This window comes from Acipenser ruthenus, chromosome 11 (genome assembly GCF_902713425.1).
Source record: "Acipenser ruthenus chromosome 11, fAciRut3.2 maternal haplotype, whole genome shotgun sequence".
Taxonomy (NCBI): domain Eukaryota; kingdom Metazoa; phylum Chordata; class Actinopteri; order Acipenseriformes; family Acipenseridae; genus Acipenser; species Acipenser ruthenus.
In genome coordinates this window covers 12,984,271-12,993,682 of record NC_081199.1, presented here as the reverse complement: position 1 = coordinate 12,993,682, position 9,412 = coordinate 12,984,271, and the positions used below count along the sequence as shown (strand labels likewise).

Here is a 9,412-nt window from a genome sequence, read left to right as displayed (position 1 = left end):
AAATATAGATAGGTGTACAGATAGATAGACAAAAACCACCATGCTTGACAAAAACACTTACAAAATAAATAGGTGAGCAGGACTCCACATATGAAAGACTTGTACAGCATGTTATCATCCACACATTACCTGTATGCTATGCTTCTCATATTCTCAAAAGACTCACACAGAGATGTGCTGTAACTGACAGACTCTATCAGGTTTCAATTCATGTTTCATTGGCTGACTGCAATCCTCCTGCCCACCTTTCAGTCAGCCTTCCCAGAACTAGAGTAAAAAAAGGAAATCCAGCCCTCACCACATTATAATGTGGACTGCGGTTACCCTTCTACACAGAAGAGCTGTCACTGGAAATGCCATCAGCATTGTAATCACTAGCCTCTGTACACTCCAGGGTTTTTGTATGGGTAAGGCGTTGCTTTGTATCACTGTGCTGGTTCTATTGCACAGTAGTAGATGGCAGAATCAGACACTGAAGGCTGTATTGTCAGGGAGCCAGTTTTAGATGAGGTATCTACTGCTGGTTTATATTTCCCAGAATCGTCTCCATGTGTTCCTGAGCCCCAGGCTTTGTTGATGAATTTTAAACCCTGGTTAGGAGCTTGTTTGTACCATTGCATTGTATTAAAGCTGCTTGTCTGATAGCGACAGATTATCTGAACTGATTCTCCTTCTGAAACTCGCTGTGAATCAGGGCTTTGAGTCACCTGGTCTTCACTGTGCGCACCTGAATCAAAATAACACAAAATAAAAACACAGATAAACAAATCATAAACACACAAACACACTAACAAGCAAAGCGATGATCATGGCTTCTTGGAGTTCATACCTGATAAAATCAAGCAAAGAATGACACATTTCAATCTTGTCATTGTAGTAATCCAGTGTGTTAATTTGAAGAGAGAAACACACGTGGATGAATATGCATCTTTCTCTTCATACCAATCTACCCTTGAGATCACGTGCATTCATTCACAGTGGTGTTTGTCACAGCTATTTCCTGTTCTTTAAAATAGATGTGCTGTGGAATGTTCTGGTAACAAAGTAACCACCTCGCTTGTTATAGCTTAAGCTGTACATTGTAGTGATCGTGAATCTGTAATGCTTTCAATATGGAATGATTGATATCAAAATCAAGGGCATTTTACTGCATCTCATTCACATAAGAGCATACTCACAAGCCCCTTCTTGTTTCACTGTTCTCCTTCTTATTGTCCTCACTTTGTTTCTCCTGTGAAGCTCATCTATCCTGCAGCTTTCTCATGGGCAGAAGCCAATCTGACTGTTACTCAGGACACTGTGTTCAGTAAGGAAGACCAGTATCCGGGCGTTAATGATACTGCAGAACACCTTCCCCAGGTTACTGCTCACACAGATGCCTCAGTAATCATTGGGCTCTAATTTGTCTCCACTTTTGTGAGTTTATTTTTTAAGTTGTGTTTTTTTCTGTTTGTTTTCCTGAGTTCTGAATTTGTCGCTGTTGTTTCAAATATGTAATTTATATAATTTATGGCTGAATTTATTCCATCTCTGTTGATTTGAAATGTTTTGGTTCGAAAGCTGTTTAGCATACTTTATATTTGTGCACTATACATTGTTTTACTGTATTCCTTAGCACTGCTGTGTGTTCATTTATAGGCTGGTTTGAGGTTGTATAATTTGGGGGGGGGGGGTTCAGATTGGAAATGTTTTGATCAGTTCTTTTTAGTTACAGGACTGTCTGACAATGGTCTGATAGATGAGTCTGTTGCCAGACTATAAATGAATTAATAGACTCTTTGTAAATGTCTGTAATGGCGTAGTCTATCACACTTTTGCCCAGGGCTGAACTGTATGTGTATCTGCCCAGATAATCCACCTGATCCTGCCGTTAATAATGTACAGACCCAGGCCTTTACAGAGATGCAGTACCTGTTTCCCACTCTTGATTACTACACATACCTGTTACATTATGTAGTGATGGGTGTGTGGTACAAATGGATCTGTCCAGTGATGGGTGTGTGGTACAAAGGGATCTGTCCAGTGATGGGTGTGTGGTACAAAGGGATCTATCCAGTGATGGGTGTGTGGTACAAAGGGATCTGTCCAGTCATGTGGCTGTAGTCAATCTCTCTGCCAGTCCTAGTGTTGAGATCTCCACACAGCAGCAGAGTGCCCCTAATCTGGAAGTGGGCAATCTCAGATTGAAGGTTTTGAAAGCACAGTTGGTGGAGTCAGTTGGTGGCATGTAATCTGCACACAGATATGTGTCTGATTGGGATTGGAAGATTTAATTTTTAATTTTGAGCCATACATGTGTCTCCCCTCTTTTTATGGGGTAGACAGTCTGAGATCCCCTTTGTACCACACAATGATGCCCCCTGAGTCCCTGCCCCGTTTGGTTTGGGCATTCTTTAGGGAGGGCAAGATTAACTCCTGTAGCCTGAGGGACAGTAGGTACACACATCTGCACGGGTCCAGCTTTCATGGAGTACAATTATATCCAGATTGTTGTTTTTGTTTTACATCCAAATGTGGATATTTCTCTCTCTCTCTCTCTCTCTCTCTCTCTCTCTCTCTCTCTCTCTCTCTCTCTCTCTCTCTCTCTCTCTGTTTTATTTTAAATTAACTTGCCTTGTATGCGGTATTCCTTAACATTAACCCCCAAGCATAACATCTTTTATTTTAACAGTAAATGAAGTTATTTATTTATTTATTTATTTATTTAAAATCTCAGGTCTGCCTTCTTGCTCTCGAAAGCCTATATTAAAAGTATTGGAAACATTGCTTAGGATAATGAAAACTAATATATTTATTATGTTTGGCATATTAAATATGTAGACCTACTAACCAAATAACTCTAATGATGTGCACCTTTTTATTTAATTAAGAAGGATCTACACGTTTGTTAATGTAATTATTACATTCGCTGCATGTTTAGGTCTTGTGACACAAACGTGCATTATGGGTTGCATTACGTTGTTGCCTCTGTGTTGCCAGCTTGTCGACCGCATGATTGTCTCTCATGTGACCACTGCAAACTGCAAGGCAACACGCACGCAACATATGTGTTCCTCTTGTTGCCGTGTATAAGTTGCCCGTGTGACCGGGCCTTTTGGTTTCTATTGGATATTATGGAAGGCATTGGAGATTCAGAGTACACAACCTTGACTTTATGAACAAGTTTGTTTCATGGCACAACAGCGCCACCTCCTGGTAAAATATGTCAGTTTGTGAAGAGCAGCTTGTGTTTCAGTGTCAGGTAGTTTTTGTACACTGCTGGATGGGTTTCTGTCACTGTGGGACTCAGGGCGCAGTAGTACACGGCTGCGTCAGTCACTTCAGTGTCTATCAGTTTTAGAAACATGTGTTTATTGACTTTATCAACCTCTCCTGAGATTCGGAGTTCTTCCTCGTTTGCTTTAGATCCACCACCAGTTTCAAAGCTCATCAGCAGGTACTCCAAAGCCTGTCCGGGATACTGGCGGTACCATTGCAAATTGTTTACAGCACCCGTGTAGTTGCACTGGAGGGTCACATTATCTCCTTGTTTAACATTTTCCACACCGGATATTGGAGTAATTGTGTTTCCAAAACTTCCTTCTGCAGACAAAATAAAACAAAGAAAGTCTAAACTATCATCTTCAATGTAGGTATCTGTCAACACTGCAGATCTACAGATTAATCTTGTTACTAAATAACTGTACTAAATAACTATTTTTTTTAAGATAAGACGCTGACACTTTTAACAAGTTATTTTGGAGATCGTTTACTGTGTAAAGTCCATTAGTGCTGTAAACTGTAAATAACACAACTGAAATAATAATTAAAAAATCTAAAGTACCTTCATTTAATTCCTCATTGTCTCGCTTCGTTATCAGACTTACCTAATAGAAGTGTACAGAGCAGTAAAGTGATCAACGCCATTCTCACCCGTGACCAGAGGATCTGTGACAGCCCTCCCCAGTGCGCAAGGATAGGAAGTGCTCTGTGGACACAGTGCTCTCAGCTGTGTATGATGTCACATTGAAGGCGTGTCAGACAGCTTGAGGAGTGCGTGCAGTGATGTGTGAGAGAGAAAGCAGCAGAAGCACGTGGATTTTATACCAGCAGCTGTCGATGTGGTTTTAAAAGGTGTTTTTTTTTTTTTTTTGGTTTTGTTTTGTTTTTTATACCTGTCTATCTGTGTATGTCTGTCTGGTTTGCCAGAAAAAAAGGAAACTGATTCTGAAACGATCCTATGAAACAATCTTACGAGATGCTTGGCATTTTGTCTCAATTGTAAAAGATAGGGGGGACAGTTCTGTCAGTGAGCTCATGATACTTTTGTCATGAACGAATACTTTAAATTAAATATTTTTGTTGTTTTTTAAGAAATTGTGTATTTTGTTTTTTTTGTTTTATTGAAAAGTGGTTCAAGTTTAATAAATGCTTGTCCTTAATCTTTTATATGGAATGATGGTATCCTAAGTGTAGGGTGCCAATACTGCGACTGTAGTTAAACAGCGCCACCCGGTGACCGCAGCTTGCAAAGCTTCTTTTTAACAAGTTAAAATCCATCAAGATAGTAATCCGACTCTCTTCTAGCGAAGTGAGACCAGAGCTGCGGTACTGAAAATTGCTGTCACTTTTGGATAAAATCCAATTGTTTTCAAACACGTGTTAATAAAGATTATTGGGTTGTTTTGCAGGCGAGAATGCTCATAAACGTTCATTTCTATGTCGCATTTTATACACCAGTATAGCCATTGTATGAATACAATGCCAGTAGGTATTAGCTTTTATTTGTGCCCTAATATAAAATGGTCTGCAGTGTTGTTCAATCGCTGCACTGACAGCTCTCTGTGAATGTAGTGTTTGTTAAGTGTGGATTTGGAAGAATGTTATTAAGATGTTCATGGTAGTCTTTTTTTCTAATTTAACGAACACCAGTTATTTCCTCGTTGTAGTGCATGTTCTCAATGTTACACGGGCCACAGTTAGAAAACGATTGTACTGTCGTGTCGGTTAGACGTCTTGATTGTGTTTGATTGGCAGATGAAATTACCAGCATGTATTCTGTTTATAGTAAAGCATCAATTCACTGATGTTGAAAAACATGAACTCTATATAATGGGTCTTACACGCGTTTATAGTAATCAAAATAATGTATAATAAGTATAGGGTTTATGGTAATTATAATAATTTATATATAGGACTCTAGTAGGCACAATAACTATTATTATTAATGGGTCACCTATACAAGGTGGCTTGGCTGTTGTTACTGATTAAGACATCAGCCGATATGTCTGCTTGACTATTAACAGGGTCGTATAGTCAGCCATGAAGAATCACCGCAAACCGCAGCCCTATAAATAACATTAATAATAATTGCGATGATTAATTATATGTTTGTTTTATAAGAGCACTGCTTAAAATACAGAGCAATTCATTTTCAGTTTTGAATTAAAATAGAGTCGGTGTCGCTGTATTCTGCAATGACAGGAAAGATTCTGAAGAGCCCAGAGATATCAGCGGGACTTGGGAATTAATGTGCGCACACAACCAGGGATGAAATGCGCTTTTTATCTGCGGCAAAGCAGCGTGGCAAAGAGCCTAAATAAATTACTATTAGTATGATTTTAACCGAGGCCCGTGCTCGGGTGCCTCATAGCGGTTTATAGGCCTTACTATTAATATTATTTAAAGTGATTAAATTGGTCTGTTTGTAAGTTATAGTCGTGGTCGATACAGTGAATATTTTCTCCCCTGTCCTATATAACTGAATTTGCTTCAAAGAATATTTTGAAATCGGGTAATTACTACTCCCTTGTTCTATAGGGTTTATTCATCTTTTCTATTGAAGGCTCGCTGTGGAAACATGGTAGCAGGCTATGTGAAGTTGGCAGGATGTTTCTGTATGAAGCTGTGTGTAGATTCTCACACTGTGGGGTTCAGCGCACAGAGGAACATCGAAGAGTCTGAAAGCAGCACTCGGGTTATCTGCAGATCGAATGTCTTCTTGTCCTTATCATGCTTCACTGAAATTCGATTTCTGAAACTTGCTGGAACACTTGTAGCATCCATGTGTTCATAATATAGGATTTGGGGAGCTTGGTTGTGATTTTGAATGTACCAGAACAGATTTGGCTGCGTAGCGTCTTTATAAGAACAGGGTATAGCGGTGTTTCCTTCTTCTTTTACTATTAGAACTGAAGACTGGCTCACTGACTGTCCCTGAGATGTTTCTAAATGAAAACACAAAAAAACCATTAGTAATACAAATACGTGTTTATCAAGCAGTAAATAATGTATCTGAATCAATCATAATACCCGTTGAGACACAGAGAAGCAGGGCTGTGTATAGAACTCGGTGCATCATTGCATTCTCCATGCTCCACTCGTGTCTGATGAACCCCTCTCTAGATAACGAGTGCGAATGAAAGAGCTCGTTTCTAAACCTGTGTTTTACTTTGCTCAATGACACACCCCTTTCCAATTAGCATATGTACAGAAGTTCTCATATTTCTTAAACTATTTAGACTTGGACATTCAAAGACAATGTGCCTACATTGTGGAGTTTATATGGTTTGCCGGCCTTTGGCATACAGATTAATTTTGTATCTTAAATAACTGTTTCATTACCTTGTGCCTAACACTGAGCGAACTTTAAGTCTGAGATGATCAATGCGGGAAGACAGTCGCGAGCCAGCTGTGGTGCTGAAATGTGGCGAGACATCTACTAACCGTAAAGCATGAATTGGTTTAATCAGAACAATATAAAACCTGAAAACGGCACTCTGCTGAAGAGTGGGGTTACAATGAAGTTAGCCGCTGTTCATTTCAAATGCTTTGCGTGTTTAAAATAGTCGCTGGATTTTAAAAGGTGTTTTTTTTTTAGTTTTTAAATTGAGTGTTTTATATAGAGCAAAACAAAATTTAACAAGGGAACACATATATAAGACTAATGTTATGACTAAAAAATATTTAATACATTTTGCTTCAGAAAGTCGAATGACATCTGCTGCATAATTTTACTTTAAGATGTTGCACAGACCACTTTGTAGTTTTCCATATACCCTACTTCACAAAACACTGACAAAAAATGAAAAATGTGACATTTCAAAATCTAACATGAATGTATTTGACTCGCTCTCCCGGGTCCTGACGGTACCACTGCAGGTATATGTTGCTGGAAGCTGAATGGGTAAAATTGCAATGTATTGTAACCGACTGGTCTTCTTGTGCATGCAGTGCAGCAGGCCATTGTGTAACAGAGTCTTGATCTTCAAAACTGGAACCTGTGGAACGGGAACAAGAGGTGATTTTAGGCTACAACACAACAACGTGCGGTCAGAATTATTATTTTGTAAATTGTTATTATAAAGAGGCCTACAATGTACCACTACCGCGAGATATTGTACCTATAATTCCAAGAACTGTGCACAGAAGAAGAAGCAGGTCTATGTCTGCAGTATTGAATTAGTGCAGTGATGGATATCGATGAGGGGTCTGTGTATTCGTCTGTTTAAACCTGTTATTCTAATTGAGATACTGAGTGCACTGCATGTGTATGCTGTCTCATCGCCTTTTGCTGGGCTGACCTGATTTTACTGAAAGGAGTGTTCTGTACCGCTGCCTACTGGCTGAAAATAAGACTACATGTGCTAAAGTTCTGTTTCAAAGTGCTATTAAGTTCAATTTCAGGGCATTTGGTTAAAAGATTGAGCCGCCAGTTTATTATGATCTCAATATCTCAGGTTCTACTCTAGTCGAGCCCGTTCCATATATAGGGGCTGGTCGTATGAACAAGGCTACAGATGGATATGCTCAGCATAGTGATGTGTTTTTAATAATATGCACTGTGTAGAATAGGATAATCTGTGTTAGTACATAGGAAGATGTTTTGAAAATGCAATATACATGGGAATTTATAATAATAATAATAATAATAATAATAATAATAATAATAATAATAATAATAATAATAATAGCAGCTCAGTTATTCAGCTCTACAGAACTCTGAACAGTTAATAATGAGCAGGTTTTTTCATTTGCCTGTTTCATCAAGTGTGGGTGTGGTGTTGTTGTATTCATTGTTGGACTAACATTAAATGTTGCAATGACTGTGTTTGCATTACCCATTGTGATACAGTATTTACAATAACGAGCTGCCAACATACTCTTGTTCACAAGATGGCAGCATAGACCCTTACAGTAACATAATTACATTCTGTAACTCATATCAACCACAAATGAAATATTACATATAGAGCCAGTAATAACAATGGTGTGTATGCTGCAACACATAAGAAGCACTACACATGACCTGAAACTTGGGGTATTCATATCTTGTTCTTCACCTTGTTGCTTAAAATAGTTATTTTTTGTTCATGTTGGTATCTACAAAATTAGCAACACTGCAATAGGGTACAGACAATGCTAGTTTTACCATGGGGTCTGGGAAAGGTTCAATTAAAACTTTAAACATCACACCTGCTTGCCACAGTTTAAAGCATTCACATTTCCAATGCAATGCTAAAGTGCAAAGAGCAGCAGGTGGTTGTTGCAGGGTGAGTTGTAGAGTTCCTGTGACTGTCGGCCTCAGAGCACAGTAATACACTGCAGAGTCAGTGAGCTCACACTGCTGTATTCTCAAAGGCACTGTTCGGCTGCTGGGGTTCAGCTCAGCTGAGAAACGGGCTGGAAACTCACTTGAGGGATCACTCAGATACTGGCTGGTGTGCAGTATGTATTCAGGAGATTCCCCAGGGTTTTGTTTATACCAGAATAGATAAGGGCTGCTGTGTGTTGTATTATATTGACAGCAGACTTGTAGTTGAGTCCTCAAACCTTGAGTCCGAGTCTCGAGTCTCGAGTCTCGAGTGTAGAGTCTGAGTCACTATCATTCAAGTCCGAGTCCGAGTCTCGAGTGTAGAGTGCGAGTCACTATCATTCGAGTCTGAGTCTCGACTCTCGAGTGTAGAGTCCGAGTCACTGTCATTCGATTGCGAGTCTGGTGTGTAGAGTCCGAGTCACTATCATTTGAGTCCAAGTCCGAGTCTCGAGTGTAGAGTCCGAGTCACTATCATTCGAGTCCGAGTCTCGAGTGTAGAGTCCGAGTCACTATCATTCGAGTCTGAGTCTGAGTCTCGAGTGTAGAGTCCGAGTCACTAACATTCGAGTCCGAGTCCGAGTCTCGAGTGTAGAGTCCGAGTCACTATCATTCGAGTCCGAGTCTGAGTCTCGAGTCTAGAGTCCGAGTCACTAACATTCGAGTCCGAGTCCGAGTCTCGAGTGTAGAGTCCGAGTCACTATCATTCGAGTCTGAGTCCGAGTCTCGAGTGTAGAGTCAGAGTCACTATTATTCGAGTCCCAGTCCGAGTCTCGAGTGTAGAGTCCGAGTCACTTTCATTCGAGTGCGAGTCTCAAGTCTCGAGTCCGAGTCACTGTC

At 39.8% G+C, this 9,412-nt stretch overlaps 1 gene segment (V, D, J or C); it reads right to left on the bottom strand.

Moving 5' to 3' along the window:
• Positions 1 to 2,834: 2,834 nt before the first annotated feature.
• On the bottom strand, positions 2,835 to 4,005 carry LOC131739422 (T cell receptor alpha variable 25-like). The segment is given in 2 exon segments: positions 2,835 to 3,582; positions 3,867 to 4,005. Coding segments are annotated over 2 exon segments (417 nt in total).
• Positions 4,006 to 9,412: the final 5,407 nt, after the last annotated feature.